The sequence below is a fragment of the Fusarium redolens genome (assembly GCF_020744475.1).
Source record: "Fusarium redolens strain MPI-CAGE-AT-0023 chromosome Unknown BKA55scaffold_27, whole genome shotgun sequence".
In the NCBI taxonomy this organism is placed as follows: Eukaryota; Fungi; Ascomycota; class Sordariomycetes; order Hypocreales; family Nectriaceae; genus Fusarium; species Fusarium redolens.
This window is the reverse complement of record NW_025763690.1, coordinates 358,786-381,162: the sequence shown is the minus strand read 5'-3', so window position 1 is coordinate 381,162 and position 22,377 is coordinate 358,786. Positions and strand designations below refer to the sequence as shown.

General features: G+C 39.8%; 5 protein-coding genes across 5 annotated transcripts; 2 read left to right on the top strand and 3 right to left on the bottom strand.

The window, feature by feature from the left end:
- Window positions 1-3,535: 3,535 nt before the first annotated feature.
- Window positions 3,536-5,987, bottom strand: BKA55DRAFT_215832 (general substrate transporter). The gene is made up of 6 exons (XM_046185194.1): window positions 5,491-5,987; window positions 5,126-5,425; window positions 4,629-5,054; window positions 4,100-4,562; window positions 3,854-4,024; window positions 3,536-3,780 (listed from the first exon to the last, which is right to left on the bottom strand). The coding sequence occupies exons 1-6, from the start codon at window positions 5,710-5,712 to the stop codon at window positions 3,713-3,715; spliced, it is 1,650 nt and encodes a 549-aa protein (XP_046042272.1). The 5' UTR covers window positions 5,713-5,987; the 3' UTR covers window positions 3,536-3,712.
- A 2,526-nt stretch (window positions 5,988-8,513) lies between these two features.
- Window positions 8,514-11,774, top strand: BKA55DRAFT_584778 (uncharacterized protein). Its single transcript, XM_046194385.1, has one exon. The coding sequence runs from the start codon at window positions 8,722-8,724 to the stop codon at window positions 11,539-11,541; it is 2,820 nt and encodes a 939-aa protein (XP_046042271.1). The 5' UTR covers window positions 8,514-8,721; the 3' UTR covers window positions 11,542-11,774.
- A 3,876-nt stretch (window positions 11,775-15,650) lies between these two features.
- BKA55DRAFT_584775 (fungal-specific transcription factor domain-containing protein) lies at window positions 15,651-18,407 on the bottom strand. The gene is made up of 4 exons (XM_046194384.1): window positions 18,243-18,407; window positions 18,158-18,171; window positions 15,964-18,101; window positions 15,651-15,889 (listed from the first exon to the last, which is right to left on the bottom strand). Exons 1-4 carry the CDS (start codon window positions 18,368-18,370, stop codon window positions 15,749-15,751), a joined length of 2,421 nt encoding a protein of 806 aa, XP_046042270.1. The 5' UTR covers window positions 18,371-18,407; the 3' UTR covers window positions 15,651-15,748.
- Window positions 18,408-18,755: 348 nt separating this feature from the next.
- BKA55DRAFT_743879 (enolase C-terminal domain-like protein) lies at window positions 18,756-20,434 on the top strand (the record flags this gene model as incomplete). The annotated part of the gene is made up of 4 exons (XM_046201569.1): window positions 18,756-18,957; window positions 19,009-19,116; window positions 19,172-19,777; window positions 19,829-20,434. The coding sequence occupies exons 1-4, from the start codon at window positions 18,913-18,915 to the stop codon at window positions 20,432-20,434; spliced, it is 1,365 nt and encodes a 454-aa protein (XP_046042269.1). The 5' UTR covers window positions 18,756-18,912.
- Window positions 20,435-20,718: 284 nt separating this feature from the next.
- Window positions 20,719-22,196, bottom strand: BKA55DRAFT_584772 (Aldo/keto reductase family-domain-containing protein). Its single transcript, XM_046194383.1, has one exon. It carries the CDS (start codon window positions 21,938-21,940, stop codon window positions 20,780-20,782), a length of 1,161 nt encoding a protein of 386 aa, XP_046042268.1. The 5' UTR covers window positions 21,941-22,196; the 3' UTR covers window positions 20,719-20,779.
- Between the last annotated feature and the right edge of the window lie 181 nt (window positions 22,197-22,377).

Below are 22,377 nucleotides of genomic sequence, written 5' to 3'. Positions count from 1 at the left end.
GAAAGTATTATATAATAAAGAAATTATTTTCTAAGTATTATAATAATTTTAATTAAGTAGTTAATATAAAGAAAATAACTAGGCCTTATATATATAATATTAATAAGATTAGTATTTAAATTAATAAGATTAATAATAATATAATAATTAGAATAAGAATAACTTCTTTCTTAGAAAAGATAAAGTTTAATAATATAACTTAAAGCTTAATAATTAAATTTATATTAATAGATAGTTAGTATCTTATATCTTATACTATTTTTATTAGTAAGAACCTCTAAGGATAATAGTTTCTAGTTATTTTTCTTAATTAAACATATACTTATAGTTTAACTAATTAGTTTAATAATAATATCTTTATCTATTAGTTTATAAAAGTATTTATACTATAGATTAAGCTAAAAGATCCTAATTAATAGAGATTATTAATCTTAAATTAATATAAGTTATATATTATAATAAAATTAATAAAAAAGGCATAGCTATATAATATATAGCTCTTTTAGTTATCTTTATACTTATTATATATTACTTAGCTACTTAATATTATTATATTTAAGCTATTAAAAATATATTATTATTAATTTACTTATTCTTAGGCCTTATATAAAGTAACTTTATTATATTAATAATACCTCTTCTTAAAAGCTTATAAAAAGGCTTTATTAAAAGCCTAAAGTTATAGGAATATAATAAGTAATTTCTTAGCCTCTAGGCTTTTCTTAATTAATTTATAGAAGGTATTAGTAATATTAAAGCTAAGAGAGAAGATATATAAGAACTTTAATAGGCTAATAATACTAAGAAAGGCCTAAGTAATTAATAATATAATTTAGAATATACCTTAAAGAAGTATTAATATTTAAAAATAACTAAAAGCTATATAAAGTTAAGGAAATACCTTTATTTATAACTTTAATTATATTATAAAGAAGGTAATAAAATATATTAACTAGAAAAATAATTAAATTTAATACTTAGAGGAGGAAATAGCAGTATTAAAGGTATTAATAATAATAAGAAAGCCTACTAGCTAAGTTACTATTTAATTTAACCTTAATAAGGCTTTTCTTAAGATTAAATAAATTATCTTAGCTTATAATTAGGCTAAAAACAAATGTTATATTAAATTAAAAGAAATACAAGAAAATAATATAAAAAGAATTTACTAAAAATATAAACTATAGATATAATATTTATAAATTAGTTTTTAAATTCTTAATTAAATTAAGTAAATACTTATTATTATATAATTAGTCAAAGTTATTTACAGATTTAATTATAATACTATTACAGGTATGCGAGGACGGGGGGTGTATAGGGTGGCGGTGAGTTAGTTTAGAAAATACACTACTTTATGCCTATTTAAGAGCTAGCTTATTAGGTAACCTAGCTAATTTAGGGAAATATAGTATATTTTATTTTAATATATAATAAAATAACCCTTCTGTGGTTTAATATACCTCCTTAAAGTAAATACATTCTAATACTTTAACTTTATAACCTTTTTAATTAAAATATATCTTTTATATTATTAAAACTTGCTTATTATTATAATTTCTTTAATTAATTATTTTATATTTGTTAAACTAGCTATTTTCTTTTCTTTTATATTACCTAATTGTTATAAGTATTAAATGAAGAATTTATAGTTTAATTATAATTTATATTTAATATTATATATTACTATTTCATATAAGTAATTTATAATAGATATTATATACAATTAAGTAGCTTAATTATTACTTATAACTTATAAAATTAAAATCCTTATTATATTAAGATTTTATTTTTATTTCTTTCTTTTTAATATTATTAATATTTATTAGTAAATAACTTCTTATTTTATAAGGCTTTTTTTTATTAAGCTTATTTAAGATATTTAAACTTTATTACTAATCTTTATATAATATTATTTAATTTATATTTATATTTTAAGTCTTCTTTACTATTTTATTATAATGTTTAATATTATTATACTTATGCCTCTAGCTCCTACTATAAGTAATAATAATAATATTATATATATTATTTTATAACTTAAAAGCTTATTTTATTTTATTATTAACCTAGATATAATGCTAGTCTCTCTTATATATATAAAGCTATATTTTTTATTACTAATAAGAAGTAATATATAGATATTACAGCTACTACTATTAATATATATATTACCTTTTAGTTTTATATTTTATAACTTTAACCTTAGTAATACCTTAATTAAGTATATTCTACCTTACCTTCTTTACTTAAATAGTGCTCTTATTAGTAAAAGTAATAGCCTTTATTAAAAGTATTTTAATACAGGCTATTATAACTAATAAATTACTAGTAAGTCTTATAAGTATATATATATAGCTTTAAACTAAGTTTTTAAAGTTTAATATATTAATTTATATTATTAATCCTCTTATTATATACCTTATTATCTTTTTCTTCCTGAACTTTTATAAGGCCCTTCTTAATATAAAAAAAGAAAATAAATTAACGGTTTTATATATATTTTAACTTTTGAAGATTTACTAATAATATTTATTAATTACTAAAAGATTAAAAAAGAGAAAAAGAAGTATTATATTATAATAAAAGGTATACTAGATACTATTACCTTTAGGGGCCTTTTTATTATATATAACCTTATTTTACTTAGGTAAGATATATTTTTATATTTTAAAGTTTATTAGCTAGATATATAATACTATATCTCTTACTTATATATATTTATTTAAATTAAGAATTTATCTAACATAATTAACTTATTTTTTATTATAAATGTATTTTTATATTTTATAAATTTAAAAATATATAAAGATATCTCTTTATATATTACAGTAACTTCTTTTTATTTAAAATAACTATTTATTTTTAGAATTAATTACTTATTTTTATAATATTTATATAAGCATAAATATCTTATATTTACTAATAGTTAGGGCTATATTACTAATATATAGTAATTATAATATAAATATACTAATAAAGAAGTATTATTAATAGCTAGTAAGTTAAGTTCTATAAGAGTGCTAATAAGTATATTTTATATATTAAAGGTAGTATTATAAGAATATTATATTTAAGGAATGCAGTTAGTCTTAAAGTAATATCTTCTTATATTAATATTAGTCCTAAACTATTATAATCTTAAACTGCTATTAGTTTATAAATATTAGTCCTATTATAGTTAGTTATTAAAGTAGAGGAAATTATAAGGTATATAATATAACTGCTAGGATTATAATAAATACCCTTAAAGGAAAATATTAATTAAGTACTAAATATTATAATATTATAAAAAGCCCTAAAAGCTAAGATAGGGCTATTATAGGTAATTAGAAAAGTTAATAATTAGAGTTATTAAATTACTCTAAAGGATTATATATATAGCGGAAAAGTCAAACTATTAAAGGTTTTATTAAATAAGGGATATAGGCAGCCGGAAGCTTTAATAGCTAAAAGAAGAAATAAAAACTTAGAATAAACTAAGTTCGGGTCAAATTCAGAAGATTAATTACACGTTAATGCTAAACACGATATACCACTTAATTATTGTTTATTACTTTGCAAAGTCGACTATTTACCAAACATGAAAATGTTCCGTGAATATCTGATCTTCCCCGCCTTCCTATCCAGGTACTCTCTCATTATTAATGGATGTCTTAGCATATATAGAAGCATACAGTAACACACAGTGATCTTTACATTAGTAGACCGCTTACTCGACGTGTGAGGCAGCGGTGTTCAACTCAAGCTTGTCCTCGTAGTTGGTCTGGTGAGCGAATTCTATTCCCATATTATCAGCATTTTCCCGAGCTTCCATAGGTCATGAATCCCCACGGCCAAAGGATAGACTTACGGTCGACTTTGACGCTCTTGAACTTGCGGGCGGAGATCTTGTGCTCAAAAAGAAGATCAATCTCACCGAAGCTGCGGCCCTTGGTCTCAGGAAGACGGAACCAGCACCAGATGTTGCAGAGCAGGTTGGTACCGGCGTAGAACAAGGCGGCCTTGCCTCCCCAGTTCCAAGCTTTAGACATCATCAGCACACAACACTTCTGCCAAAATCTCTTCAATAATTCAGGGGCAGTATGAATGAACGTACCGGTGGGTGAAAGCATGCGGGGAGTGATGACATTCTGGAAGACGTTGGTTAGGTTGTAGATGAATCGACCGATAGCAATGGTCTTGTATCGCAGCCTGCCAGAAGGAGTCTCCGACACGATGGGGTAGCAGCCGGGTCCGAGGGTGGAGTAGTTGACGAGGGTCGACAAGATCAGCATAATGGCCTGGGCCATCTGCGAACCCTTAGTGTTGTGGAAGGCCAAGCCGCCAATGATGACCAGTGTCAAAAAGATGAAAGACAAGCCGCTCATGTAAATGGTCGCACGGCCGAAATGCGGGAACAGGAACCAGCAAATGAAGACACCGGCGACAATGCAAACGGAAAGCGCAATGTTGGTGTTGAAGGCCTGGATCTCATCAAAACCGACAGCCTGGAGGAAGACGACGGCGTAGCTGAGGAGGGGGTTACCACAGAGAATCTGAGCAGCCCACACAACGCAGTTCTGTGAAACACACGTAAAGTCAGTAAAGATGCAGCCAGCGGGTCTATATCACCAAGTGTGACTCACGATCTCAGTCCTGCGCAGGTTGGTACCACGGAAGCAATCAAGGAACGAGGCCCCCTCGGACTCAGCACGCTCCATCTCGGTAGTGTATCGGATGTAAGCGAGAGTCGCCTCGACCTCCTCCTGCTTGTGATCCGAGTTGCCAGCGAGCCTCTCCAAACTGCGCCTTGCCTCTTCGATATTATTGCGGCGTACCGAGTTCCAGGGAAACTCAGGAGCGAAGTAAGCGACGAGGAACAAGGGCACAGGCCAGACCCATTGGAGGGCGAATGGCAGCCTCCAACCGAGATCACCCTGCACATTAGCGACGGCACGGATCACACCGGACGAGATGCAGATGCCGATTCCCCAGCACATGCAGACATAAGAGGTCACGTAAGGACGGAGAACGATCGGGACAAGCTCGCAGGCGTAGGTCGTGGTCAGCGTCTGTGAAGCTTTAGTTTGCGTTCTGTACTATATGCTCTCTCCCTTTTCTCTCACTGGTGGGAAGATCATACCTGGAAGACGCCCCAAGCGATGCCGCACATGGCCTCGCCAAAGGCAAGGACGGCCAGCGAGGGTGCGAAGAAGGGAATGAAGATGGCAGCTATCATCCACACCATGAATACCATTGTTGTGCGGCGGCAACCGAAGCGATCCTGGGCGTAAGCGTTGATAGCGAGGCCAGCAACTTGGCCCACCAGAGCGGAGTTAGCCAGGCCAGATTGCCAAGGAGCCGTGATCAGATACGAGTCGGTAGCCTCATCATAAGTACCGAAGCGATTCTTGAACTGTGTCTGGCCAAAGAAAGAGTTGATCTATCCAGGGGAGTCAGTGATGTGGTTCTTCCCCGCCAACTTCAAGGTAAAGAAGTGAAACATACCACGACAACGTCGTATCCTTCCATAACCAAGGCCCAAGAGAGAATCATGGCCCAGAAAACAGCAGTCTTGTACTTCTTCAAGGCCTGCATAATTGTGAGCTTGCGGTCTGCCTCGACAGCCTGCTGGGCTCGCGCAATGAGCTCCACAGTAGCTGGATCATTGAGCTCGAAAGCGTGCAGCTCGCGCTCAGTAGGCACGACGGTTGTTTCGTCGATTCCCATGGTGACGGTGTTGGTGTTGAGATTCCTTGGGGAGCGAAGCAGGTTTGGATGTCTTTCCTAAGTGAGGCTCTAAAGTACACAGCTTAAGACTTGAACAGATGCGGCGACTTCAAGCTTTTTATCCTTTGGCGCCCTGCACACAAGACACGAGACTTCTCGATTATCGAGAAACTATCTTACCCCATGGCACAGATCCCCATGGGGCCATGAAGGCTAGCGAAAAGGTGGAGGTCCCCGGTGCGGGGGAACTAGTGCGGAGTAGGGATAGCTCGAAGCCTGTGACCTCGGATGACGGCAGTAATCTAGCCAATGAGGAAAATGGCGACGGTTAATTAGGTGCTGAATCCCCTTATCATCTGGAACGTCCTGGTAATGTGGCTGCCGGTAAGCGACACATGGTGAAGCGACGCAAACTCCACTACTGACGTTCCAGACATAGCCGTGCCACTAGCGGTGCGGGGGAACTGGTGCGGAGTCGGGATGGCTTGAAGCCTATGACCTCGGATAGTTACAGGAATCTAGCCAATAAAGAAAATGGCGACGGTTAATTAGGTGCTGAACCCCCTTATCATCTGGAACATCCTAGTAATATGGCTACCGGTGAGCGATGCATAGTAAAGCGACGTAAACTCTACTACCAACGTTCTAGATGTAGCCTTGCTCCTAGCGGAGCGGGTGACTGGCCAGAGCTAAGTGTGTAGCTCCCATATAAGCGTGGCGTAAATAGTGCAAAAAGAATGCGTATTCCATTCAGCTGGAAAGCCACCACGGTAATGTGTTCGTAGCCGCAATTTCCACATTACAAGGCAGCGCACCCCCAGTGCCGTGGGGTGAAGGAGGTAATGTACCCGTAGGTAAATAATATCCTGAGATCCCTGTGAACCCTCGCCAGCCTTAGACCTCATGAGATGGTCTCGAACCACCTTGTCTGTCTTTTTCCTTTGCATAAAACCGCAAATGTTCGTCCTCTTGCTGAGATCCCATCTTTAACCGTGGAGCAGTGCCATCAAAGCTCAGCTCTTTCACAACTTGTCTTTTGCCTAATAGTAAAAGTAGCATTATTAGGTAGACTTGGCACAGGAAGTACCGAGGACGGTTTAGAGTTCGTTGATACAGGCAACTGATCCTCTGGTGTGGCCGTTTGCCAATATTCGCAATCACGAGAATCTCCGGCTAAGTGAGTAGTAGGGTTCCTGGCCTGGCAGGTTGCAGTGCCAGCTAAGTTGCACTTGGGCACACCCGAGTCAGTCTTTAGGGCTAGTGCCTTGACCGCTTCGTGACATAGGGGGAATTATGATTTAGATTCATCGCAATAGGACGGGCAAAGATCTGCATACAGTTCGACTCTGCAAAGCGCCCTTTTTCGATAATCAAGCTGCCACTCATTGTAAGTCGTGTCTGCCATGTGACGTGGGACTCCATCACAGTAACAGGATCGGATGGCTGAGCGCAGCCTGGTGTCAACGGGTAACGCACAGACAAGCCCGCCCCAGCTTCGAAGGTATTCCGCCAATAACAGGCGCTACCGACCGTCGCTAAGGTTAGAGCGCAGTCTGCTACGATGGGACTCTGTGGCAGTAATAGAATGGGATAGCTGAGTGGATCCTACCAGGTAGTGTCAACTGGGAACAGACAAACCTGCGCCAAGCTGGAAGCTAGTCCGCTACGATAGCTGGTACAACCCATCGACAAGCTTACATGACAGTCTGCCACGAGAGCCGGTGGGCAGTGGCTGAACTTTTACCTTAGTACTTCGACACCACTCCTTAACAAGCGGCAAAATATCCGTCGGCAGAAACAAAAGCCAGGCAACCCCAAAGCAGTAAGGTTGCAGGCACAGTCCCTGGTGGCACCGAGACCATCCCCATTCCCCGGACCCCAACTTGAGGCCAACATCCAATCAGCAATGTCGCACTAACTCTCCACACCACACGATTTTACCCCAATCACCACTCCGTCACACCTATCAGAATTCCAGGACCAGGTCATTTCCCAAATGGCCAGACACTTGCCGATCACTGAGTTACTTGCCTCCGTATGCATGCGCTAGCCCCTTAGTCCACAATTCCCCCCTGGAGAGTTAAGCCTACATCCGTATTAGTCAGGAAGTGGACTTCACAACCTCCCTGACCAGTGCTTGCTCCTATTTGGCCGTTTTGCTTGCTGCTCTCTGTCTTAATTTCGAGTCAGCGTGTTTCGTTCGCGAACTTTGTGGCCCGAGAGCCGTGGAAAACAGCTTATGGCGAGCTCTGCTTCCTGCTCAGAGCCCCTCTATTCTGTTGAAGTCGACTTGATTGAACTTAAGGATAGCAACTTTGGTGCGTACCAGGTCGGTATTCCCAAAGGCAGCACACTGAGCTCTGCCTAAGTCGAATCAGACCTGCGTTGGACTTGAAACATTGGATTGCTGTCCTAGTCTGATGAACGTGTGCCATAGTTTGGCTTGCACCCCCTCATGGCATCGACGATGCTCAATGCTCGATCCAAACGGTCTGTTGCCCGATCTTTGCAGTAGATCCGACGGCAAGACCTTTCCTGTTAACTCGCCCCGACGCGAAAGGGATCCATGCACTTACGGCCGATCGAGCCATTATTCACTTGGTTGCAACATTGCGGCTACGGATGTTGGTTCGGGCTAGAACGGATGAGTCGCTCAAGGTGCGGATCGTCTTGGGTTGCGGTGGCGCTCTTAAACCTGGGGTAGCTCTTGGAGTCCCCAGGAATTATTCTGGGTTCCCCGCAAATGACCAGCTAAATGAAATGACAGGCTAAATGAAATGACAAGTTTCTGTGTGAAATTAAAAAAAGAATTATACCTCACGTTGTGTGTTGTTGAGTCCGAGATGTTGCTTTCCCCATTGCCGCAGTGTGTGAGCACGTCACCGTCAGAGGAACGGATCGTGGTGTACTTAAAGGGCATGTGGTCTCCCTGTTTCGACAAGATGTTCTGTTTCTCCCAGCAAGCTCTTCATTCTATTAAGTCTTCTCTGCATTTTCATCCTCGTCAAGATGAAGGCGAACTTGATTTCACTCCTCTGCCTCTTGGGTGCTGGAGGAGTCTCTGCCAATATAGACATATATGTGTCACCAACAGGATCCGACTCTGGCGATGGCAGTCAGTCCAGCCCCTACAAGTCTCTGACGAAGGCCCAGCAACAGGTCAGGTCTGCCCTTAGCAGCAGCTCCTCCGGTGGCATTACAGTCCATCTAGCTGGCGGTGTACACACTTTGTCTAAGCCGCTTGTGCTGACAGACAAGGATTCTGGCTCCAGTAGCCAGCCTGTTGTCTGGACATCCAGTGCCAACGCCACCGTCTCTGGCGGCCTCAAGATCACAAACTGGTCGCGTGGCTCCAATGGCATCTACTCTGCCTCTGTGCCATCGAATACATACTCACGCAATCTATATGTCGACGGATTGGTGGTATCTCCAGCACGCAAGCGGATCAACCGACGCGACTTCAAGTTCAGCAATGTTGGCATGTCATGGACAGACACTTCCTACGACTACATCTCGTCAGTGCGCAACATCAGCAACGCCGAAGTGCGCTTTATCAACTCCTTCACTGACCGTTTGGCCCCCATTATCTCGGTTTCCAATCGCCAGATCGTGTTCAATGGAACCAACTGGAATAACAACATCATTGGCTACGACTCGGTGTCGAAGCCGTTTAATGACAACGGCGTCTGGATCCAGAATGCCTACGATCTCTTAAGCGCCCCCGGTCAATTTTTCCTTGACACCGGCGCCAACACTGTCTACTACTGGCCCTTGGACAACCAGGACATGTCCAAAGTTGAAGCGTACCTTGGCATCCAAGAGACGCTTGTGTCCATCGGTGGCTCATATGATGATCCTGCTCATGACATCACCTTTAGTGGCATCAACTTCGCCCACTCCACGTGGCTTCGACCCGGTCAGGGCTATGGCTACGCTGACCAACAGACTGGTGGCTACCTCTCCGCCACCAAGAACTACACCGACTTCGAGGCCGGACGCCAGGAGTGGTGGCTGATGCCCAGCGCCATCCAAATCAGTGCTGCCAACAACATCAACTTCGCCAATGGAAGTTTCACGCAGCTCGGCGCTGGTGGTGTTGGCATTGGTGGCGATCCTAATGCTCATATCTCTGGTGTTGGCTACGGCGCGAATGGCGTTTCCATCGAGGGTTCTTACTTCACTCAGGTCGGTGGTAATTCAATCACCGCGGGAGGCATTCTGCCTAACGCTCACCACCCCAGCGATACACGCATGATCAACAAAGAAATTACTATCCAGGAAAACATCTTCTATAACATTTCCAACGTCTACACTTCTACCGTGCCCATCTTCGCCTCGTATGTTCAGTACTCGGACATCAGCTACAACGATATCAACTGGGCCCCTTACTCCGCCCTTTGCATTGGCTACGGGTGGGGCCTCAACGATGAGGGTGGAAGCCCATTGTACGAGCAACGTGGAACCTATAAGTACACCCCAATCTATCACACCGCTACTACAGCCAAGAACAACAGGGTCAAAGGCAACCTCATCCTCAACTACGGAAGAAGCCACCAAGACTTGGGTGGTATCTACACCCTCAGCAAGTCCACAGACACCTATATTCTTGAGAACCATCTCGAGGCTCCTTATGGCTATGGTTTCTACACAGATGAAGGCACCAACTCGTATATCTTCCAGCGGAACAACCCCTTCGTTTCGAGCGAATGGTATCACGCTAACCAGGGTTACCCTCTCACCACCGGCAACAACACATTACAGGACAACCTCCACATTAAGGGTGTTGACATGGGAGACTATCCTAACCGCTCTGGTTTTGTCAACAATACCTATGAACGAAACTATTACATTACTCCTGCGTCTACCACGGTCACGTCTGGCAGGGTTGCCTGGCGTGCTGGCATTCCCCCGGGAAAACGTGGCAACCGCCCTGTCAGCAATCGCAACAACGGCGCAGATGGCGGCATCGAACTTGAGTTCCCTTCTGAAAGCGGCTCAGTGCTGGTTCGGCTTACCAATTTCGACGACGTTGATTACACGAACCTCAAATTCACGCCTTCCATTACACCAACCACCAACTTCACACTTTCAACTGTCTCTGTCCCAAGCTCAATTCCTGCCAACAATATCGCTATTGCTAAGTACAAAGTGACCGGCACTTCATGCATTCCTCCCACCTTCCAAATCAGCGTTACCTACACAAACCCGCGTACTGCCACGACCAAAACCCTCTCCATCAGCAATCAGATCGTTGGCTTTAGCGTTCTCGACTCTAGCAATTACCCTACCGCTACCACTGCCGGCAACGCCATTTTCAGACAAACATGTGCTGATACCGATAATATCCTCGGTATTAGCACTATTGGCCGCGACTCTTACAACGGTTTTGATGATTGGGCGGTCATCAAGACTGACAACTTCACCACAAACCATGGCTCTGTCTCGATCAAGGTCCTCTCCATAGACCAGAGTACTGGCAGGGCTGGTATTGTTGGTCGCAACTCCCTTGCTCCCTTCAGCAACTCTACTGGATACGCACAAGTCATAGCTCAGGCCTCTGGCGGCGTTGCCTTTCGCTGGGATGCCAGGGGTGTTGGCCAACTAACCAACACTACCACGATTGCCAACATTAAAACCCCGGTCTGCCTCCGTCTAAATGTCGATGGTAGCTATTTCACCCCGTTCTACTCGACCGACTGTCAGAATTGGAAACGCTTTGGAGCCCCAGTCTACGTACCTGGTCGCAAAGGGTACACTGAGTTTGGCCTTGTTGCAACCGCCAATATTGTCACGAAGAACGTCACGGCGCTCTTCACCCAGGATTTTTAGGTGTTCAACAACAAAGCAGGCACAGGACTCCTCAGGATTGTCAAGGACAGAAACATTGCCTCTGACTTTGCTTCACCTTGCGATCGCCTCTCCTTGCTGTCATTGACCTAATGTAGTCGTTTTACTGTGTTTCCTTTGTATCTGTGTTTCCTTTATATCTGTGTTTCCTTTATATCTGAACTATATTTAAACGCACAAGTTATATTTTAACTTTAAATTTAGTTCTTAAGTACTACTAAAATATTAATAAAATTACTTTTCTATTAATACTATTAGCATAGTTAATAAGTAAGCATTGCAGAGAAGCAAGCATTGCATTATATTATATAAATAAAGATAGCCAACCTTATAGTAATTTAAACCCTAAAATAAAATAATTTAAAGTTTAGAAAAAGTATTTTCTAATAAAGTATATAAAACCCTATATAATATATTATTTATAAATTTATAAAAAATTTCCTTTATATAAAACGCTTTAAGTATATAATATAAATAAGGTTTTTATATACTAGCTATATCTTAAGTATTATTTTACTATATTTATTATTACTGCTTTATCTTATAACCTAATTTAATTTATTATTAACTAGCTAAGCTAGTCTTAGTTTACTAACTAGCCTTTATAGTTTTTTCTTAAATATTAAAACCTTTATTTCTTAATTTAACTTCTTCTCCCTTTTTCCCTCTTACTTCCCCTCCTTTACCTTATAATTACCTTTATTTCTTATAATAAAATATTTATATTCTTAATTTAACTAACTAAATCTTACTTTTTAACTTTTTAAATTATATTAAGTATATAGTATTATTACTAGCTAATATAATATTATTAATAAAGGCCTACTATTATATAATATATTTATATCCTTTTTTAATTAATTAGCTAGGCCTTTTAGTACCTTCTTTAAGGCTTAATAAATTTAATAAGATAATTATCTTGTATAATACTTATAATTAATACTTAGTAATTAAAGATAATAAAATTAACTTATTATATTAATTATAATTTATTAATATAAAGTAGGTATTTACTTATAATTTTATAATAATAAAGGTTAAAATAAGCTTTAAATCCTAATAATATAAATATTATTAATATTAATTATTAAAATAATTATATATTTATTAATTACCTTAATTAAATAATTATAACTAGGTTAATTATTATTAATAATAATTATATAATAATATATTTTAAATAATAAGAACTATAATTCTAGGCTTATTTTCTTATAAAGTTTTACAATTATTATAATAATAATAATTATATTTTAAAGGTAAAGAGCAACAACAAAGAAAAGACTGCACAAGGCGATATCTTCTAACACTCTTAACTGCAAGCTAAGTGTAGACTGCCAGTTAGGTTTAATTAAGATAGGGTCTTCATTATAAGATAGAGAATTAAACGGTCAGTTTAATGATATTGGATACGAAGGAAAAGAGTAAAAATTGTATATAAAAGAAAGCATGAGAAGCTAAAGTCCTTAGGGGAATCCGTCCCTTTATGTCTGTTACCACAGACATCTATCTGACCCCACTAACGAAGCTTAGACCTCTTACCCTGGAATGCTTGCCACAACCGTCACAATATTAAGAGGTTAATAATAAAGAGAGAATTTAATTTATTATTAATAAGAGAAATATCTTCTTTATATTTATAAGTTAAGGCTACTTATTTAATTAGATTTTAAGGTTTAAGGTAATAATTTTATAATTTATTAACTTAATATTAAGGTTATTATATTTTTTTAATATAATATATAATGCCTTATATTATATTTATATTAAATAAAAAACTATAATTATATTACTTTATATATAGCTATAGTATTATTTCTCTCTTAATACTAAATATATAGGATTTTTTTAAGAATATCTAAAAAGTATATATAACTTATTTTAAGACTTATTATTATAACTTAGAGGAAAGAGCACTTATATTATTACAATCTTAGCAGTTACGTCACGTGCACCTTATATTTTTCTTTTAGTTATAAATAATTATTATATATTAAAGGATTTTATAAGTAATTACTAAGACCTAGGTATTAATATCTAACTAGAAATACTAATAACTCTTAAAATTATTAATAACTTTAAGAATTATTTAATAACTATTTTCTTAATTATAATTACCTTTAATATATAAAATATATTTATTAATATATTTATAAAACTTATCTTATTAGCTATTAATAAGACTTCTTTATATTAATAAGCCTAATATATATTACTTAATTATTAAGAGATATAATACTTTATATTACTTAGTATTATGCCTTACTCTATCTGCTACTATAAACCTAGAATAGACTAGTTTATCCCTTGGGAATTATAACTATTATAAATCGGGGTAAAGAATCTAGCAGCCTCTCTTATATATTAACTAATACTAATATAACCAGGCAAGCTATTAGCACTTTATATAGGCTAGAGGATAAATTTGTTATTCTGGTTAAAAGGAACATAGGCAGAGGGAGTAGCTGTATTATCCTTATAAATTAGAATAGCCTGGTTATTATTAGTATTACAAGATATATCTATTAAAGGGCTAGATATTATAATAATTATAAGACTTATTAAAATACTCCTTATATTATATTATATTAAGAAAAGTAGGAAGTTAAATTCTATATAAATACTTACCCTTTATAGATATATTAATCTTATAAATTACTTAGAAGTTACTATATTAATATAAATTATTATAATCCCTTAAGCTAGTACTTCCTGATTTATAGCATATATTAACTGTTATTTAATGCAGTTAGATATTATTTAATATATTAATAATAAGTTACCTTTATATCTTAAAATAAAAGAGCGCCTTAGAACAGTGCCTTTATATTACCTTTATAATAGCCTTAATTTACCAATATTACTTTAATTAAGTATAACTCTATAACTTAATTAGAAAGTATAATAAGTTAATAGATAAATATAAGTTATATTGCTTAATAATAGAGATTTTTCTATTCCTTTTAGTAATATATATATCTCTTTAATTAACTGCCTATAAATTAATTTATTAACTAGCTATCTAGTTATTATAATATACTTACTATATCTAAATATCTTCCTCTTCTATATATATAATATCTTTAATACCTCTTTAGCCAGTATATTAAGCCTAATAAGTAATTATATAATATACTTACTTATCTCCCTTATTTAAGAAGTTAATATATATATTTATCTCCTCTTTAGTTTAATTCTAAAGCTTCTTACTATTTAAAGCTTTTATATAACTACCTATTTATCTTAAGGTATAGAACTATTAGTAATTAGCCTTTAGGTATTTTAAATAAAGCTTTATTCTCTTCTAATATAGCTTATTAGTATAATACTATTTAGACTACTATAAATACTATTTTTTACTATTTAATATATATTATTTATAATTAGCAGGAGTACTATTATATGCCTTATACATAGCTATTATAATACTTCTAGTTTAGGTAGCAGCTTAAGGAAAGGCAATTAGGGAGGTTATTAATACCAGTATAGAAGTAATTACCTTTATATATATTATTACCTATATTTCTATCTTAGTTACTATTATAGTAATAAATTAGGCTATACTAAACTGTAATTAAGGATCTATATAAGGCTTAACTGCAGGTTATAATACTAAAGATACTTAAGATAGAACAGGCAATATATTACTATAACAGAAAGGGAATATCTTTAAGGTAATTTAATAACCGATCTAGTAGCATATAGAGCATTATAGTTATGCCCTTAGCTATAATACCTCTTAAACCTATTCAAATATATAAGGCTCTCTCTATATACTTATTAGTAGTAGCACTAATCTATTAGCAAGGCAATTAAACACCCTCTGAGGTTTAATGAGAAGTAAGGGAGCTCCCGGGCGTTATAAATGCCAATGAGAGTGGAAGTGAGATAGTTGGAGATGAAGCCCATTTGTCAGTAGAGGCTCAAGGGTATGAGGTATTCGTTCAGTTTTATATTACACCTTCTCTATAAACACTAGAACCTTTTCACAGTGTCATAGCATCCCGTTCGTGAATCGTTGTACCTATCACTCTTGAATCTTATGCAATTAATGCCTTTAGAGCAACACAAATAACAGACCATATAGCGGATGTCTTAGTTATAATTGATTTGCGCCTTACGCCAGTTGTGAAGACTCTATTTCTAGTCCTCGATTTATGAATTACTTGTATTAGAAGATAAGTAACAGCTATAGCGCCAGCCCAGTTGCCCCTTCGTTCCATCTGTACAAAGACAACGCTCGGCGACGAGCTTTACTCTCCTCCAAGTTAGATGTTTCCGGACTCCTCACGCTGTAGAGCGTCGACCTAAGCACTTTGCGGAACCGTTTCTACGTATAGTACTTTGTATTAGTGAGGTCCAAGAAGCAGGCTATTTTGATCGATGTTAGAGTGTGAACCTTACCTGGAACTCTGTGCTCAAAGTAACAACACAAACCTCGTGTGCTCGTATGATAATCTCACAAGCCTTTTCGACAGATTCGTTCAATCCAAGCTGAGGCATTCGATCTGCAAACAGTAACAAGATAAAGCTGCCATGCAAAAGATAGATGCCAAATAGGTATGGCATGAAAGAAAGTTCTGGATCACATGCCAGGATCCGTGACATAGCGTCAGACGCGGCTATTGCATGAGATGCACACTTCATGAAGCCTACAGATGGTATCCAGCCATCTTTATTATCTAGCATCGAGACGGCGTCCCACTTCCCATGGAGGAGGACGTGAAGAACATGCAGTATGAATGTACTGTATGCCGCAACAAGCTGTGCCTGCGCATGTTGACGGTGTGATGAGGCGTGGCTGGCGGAATTCGACGTTCTAAACTGGTCGCCGTGACTCTGTTGCGGTGATATCGCACATTGCGGGGTGCGCACTTGACTCGCTGGTATAGCTGAGCCATCAAGCGCATCGACTTGGTACGCGCTGGCCAGTTCAGTTATGCTTTGTGCACACTGCGCCATGACTTGCTCTATCATTGCGGTGGCCGGGTCATCCTCATCCTCATGTCCATTGTTATCTTGAGATCTTCGAACATTGCCAAATCGTGGGTGGTGCTTTTGTCGATGCAGTTGAATAACGTCACCAAGGATCGTCATAAGTGGAAGAAAGTATTCAAAGAAGCCAATCCCTGAAATACGAGTGGGAGCGCCGAAAATCGTTGAATGTGAGCTACTACCCAATGTTGCGTCGACAGGGTATCGTCCTGTTGATAAGGCTGCCCAAGCCTCATCCGAAAGCGGCGCATATAATTGGCACTCGTCGTCAAGGATCCGGAGTGGTGCGTTGAACGATAGAGCCAAGTGACGATCGAGACAAAAGATCAGCCAAAATGCTCTCCGTCGCTCTTCTCGGATTTCCAATACGGTCAACCCTGTACGTGCACCTTCACAGGACCGACACCCACACGAGGATGTTTGGCTGGTGCACATAGTTGTTTCTGATTGGGTGAAGCTATTCTCAGGCGAGTCTTCTCTGTTTAATCCCATATTATGAGAAAGACGTAGTGCCTTGTTCCACCATCGGAGGCAATCTGTTTTGAAGTCGCCGCCCGAAGAGACGATGGTGACGAGGATGAACATGAGGACATCATCTACCAGGGGTACTGGTGGCGAGACGGCAGGGACAGATTCAACATGGTAATTTGGCCGATTTTGAGCTCCAGCCGTGGCAGCATACTCAAGATCTCTTACAAGCGGACCACCTAGTGGCTCGAGTTGGCAGAGCTCGTGAAAAGGGGGGACATACTGACTGGTGGTTCTGTTCCAAACGTCACGGTCTCTGCCCTGAATTAAACCCATCATCAACTTCCTCAGCTCTTCACAAACTATCGCTTTCTGGCCTGGCAGCAGAAACAAGGAGCTCTCAGCTGTCTGTGCACTGACCCAGATCATGGTAACCAGCAACGCTGGTGTACACGTTCGCGGGTTGTTGTCTCGAAGAAGCGATTCTTTTCGCATGATGTGGGCTAGAACATATGGAGAAGAACATCGAAATAAAGATCCGCCTGGCTCAACAAAGTAAAGCTCAAATAACTCGCAGACAAGCCTCGCGTCAATGATCCCGTGGAGCAAAGGAATTACTGGCTCGAGGCACTTGTAACGGCATCCATGAGATGGCAAACTTTGGGTAACAGTTGAAGCTCGTTCGCGTGCAGGTGATTCGTGAACAGAGCCAGTGCCATTATGAACTGCGAGGTCGAAATCAGGTAGAGGATAGGAAGGTTGGTTGTCAGGTACATGATACAGCTGATCATAAGTTGGTGCCGTTATTGAATCGGCTTGTATATCTAATGATGCCGCATCATGATGTGATGAGTGGCTCGATGAGTAATGGTTATTTGTGGGGAGATCGGGACTTTCTTGGACGTCATAAGTTCCACTCTGCTCCGGCTGTGGATGCGGCGTGCTTTGTTCCAGATCACAATCAGCTTCTGATGAGTCGAACTCTCGATCGTGCTGTGACTCTTGTACTCGATTTGTCGATTTCGGCTTACGACCACGTCTGCCGATGTTTCGAGTATAATGACATGTTTGATGGTATTCTAAACCGGCAATGTATCAATAAAATCTCTCTCTCAATCGCGATATCAAAACCAACCTTGGCAACGTCGACTAGAGCGTATTCCAACGTGAGCTTTTTCGTATTCTGTTTGTGATTGGTGATCTGCTCCTCTGGCACTTACCACGGCTGCTGACCATCACATCGAACTCTCAGAGTGCTGCATCTGTCGCAAGCAAGTCTTGTTCTCTTCCGGCCACTCGGTGGATCCCTCTTGGCATGTTGACGCGGTTCACTATGTTGAGCATCCATGTTTATCCACGGCTTGGAAATTTCGCGGGAAGCCCACTATAATCAGGATAATTAAGGACCAGGGAAATATCCGTGCGGCGTCTCGGTATTTAGTAATTTGCCGCCGGGACGCTGGAATGAATTATCCGATGGTGCAGAACTGGGCCAATCATCAAATTGCCAGAGTGAGGAGAATGAGCCTAGGCAGTTCTGATTAAAATCCTACGCTACCCTACATCATCCATCCACTTCTAAGAATTTAAAGCGTCGGAAAAAAGGTGTTGGCTTGGTATTCCGCGTGAAGTTAAATCCCTTACTATAGAGGGAGTTATTTACCCGATTTGGGCACAGATAAAACATTGACTTCTTATTAGTTGTAGGACAGTTTGACTGTATTTTGCGTAATGCTACTCAGATGGAGATTGAAGTGGAGATAATCACACTTGATATTAGCAGCAAACATAATTATAAAACAAACAGTCACCTAAGCACTTGAAATAAATGTGTAGCTATGCAAGCCCGCTCAAACTTGATAAACATCACTTCTCAACGTACGACGAACCATGGTTATCATCAAAACTATCACATCACATGATGTGCGGTTTCCTGTAGGTACCTGCAGGCATACAAATAAGACCAGCGCTGACTAGGACCTCAAGACTTCCCTGGACAAGTCTGGCTCAGATGGCATGAATCTATCACCAGACTACTCAGCTGCCTTTTGTATTCTTGTCACCGACGACCCCAACTTTACAGGTCATGGCATGGTATGTGAAGCATTCCTGAATCTGCACTGAGCTGAATCTCACAGAATACTTGTAGACCTTTACAATTGGTCGCGGTAATGAGCTCGTCTGTGGCGCAATCGACCTCCTCGCTCCTCTGATTCAGGGCAAAGATCTTTCTGACCTCACAAAAGATTGGGGTAAAACGTGGCGCTACCTCACCTCAGACTCACAGCTCCGTTGGGTTGGCCCTGAAAAAGGTGTCATACATCTAGCTCTCGGTGCCATTGTGAATGCAATCTGGGACTTGTGGGCAAAGACATTGGGGAAGCCTGTCTGGCGTGTTATTGCGGATATGACACCAGAAGAAGTTATCCAATGTATTGACTTTCGTTACATTTCTGACGTGCTCAGTCCGAATGATGCCTTGGAGATTCTGAGAGCAGCACAGAAGGGCAAGTCCGAGAGGATCCAGGAGGCTTTGAACAATCGTGCAGTACCTGCGTACACTACTAGTGCCGGCTGGTTGGGGTATGGTGAAGACAAGATGAAGAGACTTCTTAAGGAGAGTGTTCAGCAGGGCTTCAAGTACTTCAAGCTCAAAGTTGGCACGAACCTTGAAGAGGATCGACAGAGACTGAGGATTGCCCGTGACGTATTGGGCTATGATACAGGCAACGTGCTCATGGTGGATGCTAATCAGGTATGACCCAACTTCTCGGTCTGAGATCACTCTACTTACTCCCCACTATAGGTCTGGTCCGTTACTGAAGCCATCACACACATGAATGCTCTCGCAGAGTTCAAACCATGGTTCATCGAGGAACCAACATCTCCAGACGACATTCTAGGACACGCTGCCATTCGGCAAGGTCTGTCCAACACAAGCCACGGCGCCATCGCAGTAGCAACAGGAGAAATGTGCCAGAATCGTGTCATGTTCAAACAGCTCCTTCAAGCAGGCGCTGTGGATATCATCCAGCCTGATGCATGCCGTGTTGGTGGTGTAAACGAGGTTCTGGCGATTCTCCTCCTTGCTGCCAAATTCAAGGTCCCCATTGTCCCGCATTCAGGTGGTGTAGGACTACCCGAGTATACTCAGCATTTGAGCACTATTGATTACGTGGTCATCAGTGGCCGCAAGAGCGTTTTGGAATACGTGGACCATTTGCATGAGCATTTCCGCCATCCGTCGAAAGTTGTTGATGGACATTATGTCACGCCCTTGATGCCGGGATATAGCGTGGAGATGAAGCCAGAAAGTCTGGTGAGGTTTGTATATCCAGGTAACGAGGCCAGTTGGTGGACAAGCAAGGAGGCAGAGGCGGTCATTAACCAACCGAGGGTCAAGGCATTATAGAGCTTGTCAGGCTTACATGTTACGTCCTTTTATATTGCTGTAAAGAAAAGTCTATCTACTAGTATATCTCATTATGCAATTGACATTTCCGTTACATAACTAACTGGACAAAATGCTAGCATATCTTTATCTCACATTCTCGATAGAGGAGGACCCACTACCTACAAATGAGTACTTGTGTGTACATCTCTGGATCGCGGAGTGAGTATACCAGCCTAGAGAGTTGGTATTAAAGCAAAAGGATTGAGATGATTTCACGGTTAAAGATGACAATTTAACTTTATATCGGGTCTTACTTGATAAAAGAGTAAACTTATATAAATTTACCTATGTTCATAATGCCTCTTACGCTGCCACTCTGATCGCTGTGGACTCTTTCAAATCCTTGTTCTCTCGTGCTGTGATTTCTACAACACCAGTCTCCTTAATATCGTCATGATTGGAGTTTCCACTGATTGCTTTTGACTTTTTCCCTGAGAAATCGTAGTCTAGCCACTCCCCAAGGATCAAACGAACACGCTCGGAGAGTGCCAATCTACTCTCCACTGATTGAGAGTCCAGCTCGGTGTAGTCCAGTAAACTCTCGGAGCTGCCGAAATTTTTGAGTACTGTTTTGGCTGCAGCCACATTCTGCTCCAGATCGGATAGGGTGCTGATTCCAGTTATGGTTGATACCGAGAACGAGGAAGTACAATTCTGCTTCGCTTTCAAAACGGCGTACTGCATCGCAAGGGAAGATAGACTTTCTCCGTTTCCGTACTTTTCCATCCACTCAGCGGCTTCAGCTGCTGCAGCTCTCAGACCTTGAGGCGCAGGATGCCAATCACCTGTCAGCCCAAGGGGAATACCGCCCGTCCTCAACAGTCCAACAGCCAGTGGACTTGAGCAGAATACAGAATTTACACCAGCGGCGCGGAACCGATCAAAACCACGGGTCTCGGCTTGCGTGTTCTGAAGAGTGAGCTGTGCCCAAGTCTGAACAACATCGACAGGGTGCCCGTATTTCTTTCGGGCAAGGCTAGCAACTTCAGCGAGGACATCGATGTCGTAGCCCGAGATTCCAACTCGTAGAATAACCCCATTACGTCGAAACTCCAGCAGTACACCAACAGCAGTGACGGCTTCATCTAGAGACACATACTCAACATCATGGCAAAAGACAACATCCAAGTACGTAGTCCCAAACCGTTCCAATGACCTGGCAACAGATTTTCTGATCCAGTCCGGGGAGTAATTGAACTCATTTTCCTTGATGCGGCCAACCTTGGTCATGAGTTCGTAGTCGCTCCGTTGGTATCTGGACTGAATACGGGGATTCGACAAAGCAGCGCCCATGAGTTGCTCCGAAGGCTCATAGTATGGTGATGTGTCAATGGTACGCACGCCAAGTTCGAATGAGCGCAGGAGAATGTCGACGATTGGAAGAGACTCAGGGTCAGGGCATAGTTGGTAGCTGAAACCTGCTCCGCCCATTACCAACACTGGAGGTGAAGAAGTCGGTGACATTGTGCTCTAGTATTTGTGTTGTGTATAATGCTTGAGTAAGAACTGCAGTAGGTAACTTGGGATACGAGATGGAGACAGTCGAGGCGAGGAAGATCGAAATATCAGCAACTGGGACAGTTTCCTCAAATTTGTATTTTGTTTTCGTCTTTCAGTTTATAGCCTCGAATAGGAAGCCCATTATGCAGATGTACATTTTACATTTAATATCGCTCAATGCGCTATCACCTCTCGGAGGAATTTTATCTCCATGTTACAGGATCTGCAGTTTGGTGAGACGTTATTGGTTCAAGAGGTAGCTTGAGATTAAATATCCGTCGGTTAATTCTTGACGGTAGATAATCCTCCGTTATTAGCCGTTAAGATCCCCACTTGCCTTATTAAGACACTATCGTTACACCAATCAAAGGCCGCTAGGTCAAGTGGAACGCTCGCTGAAG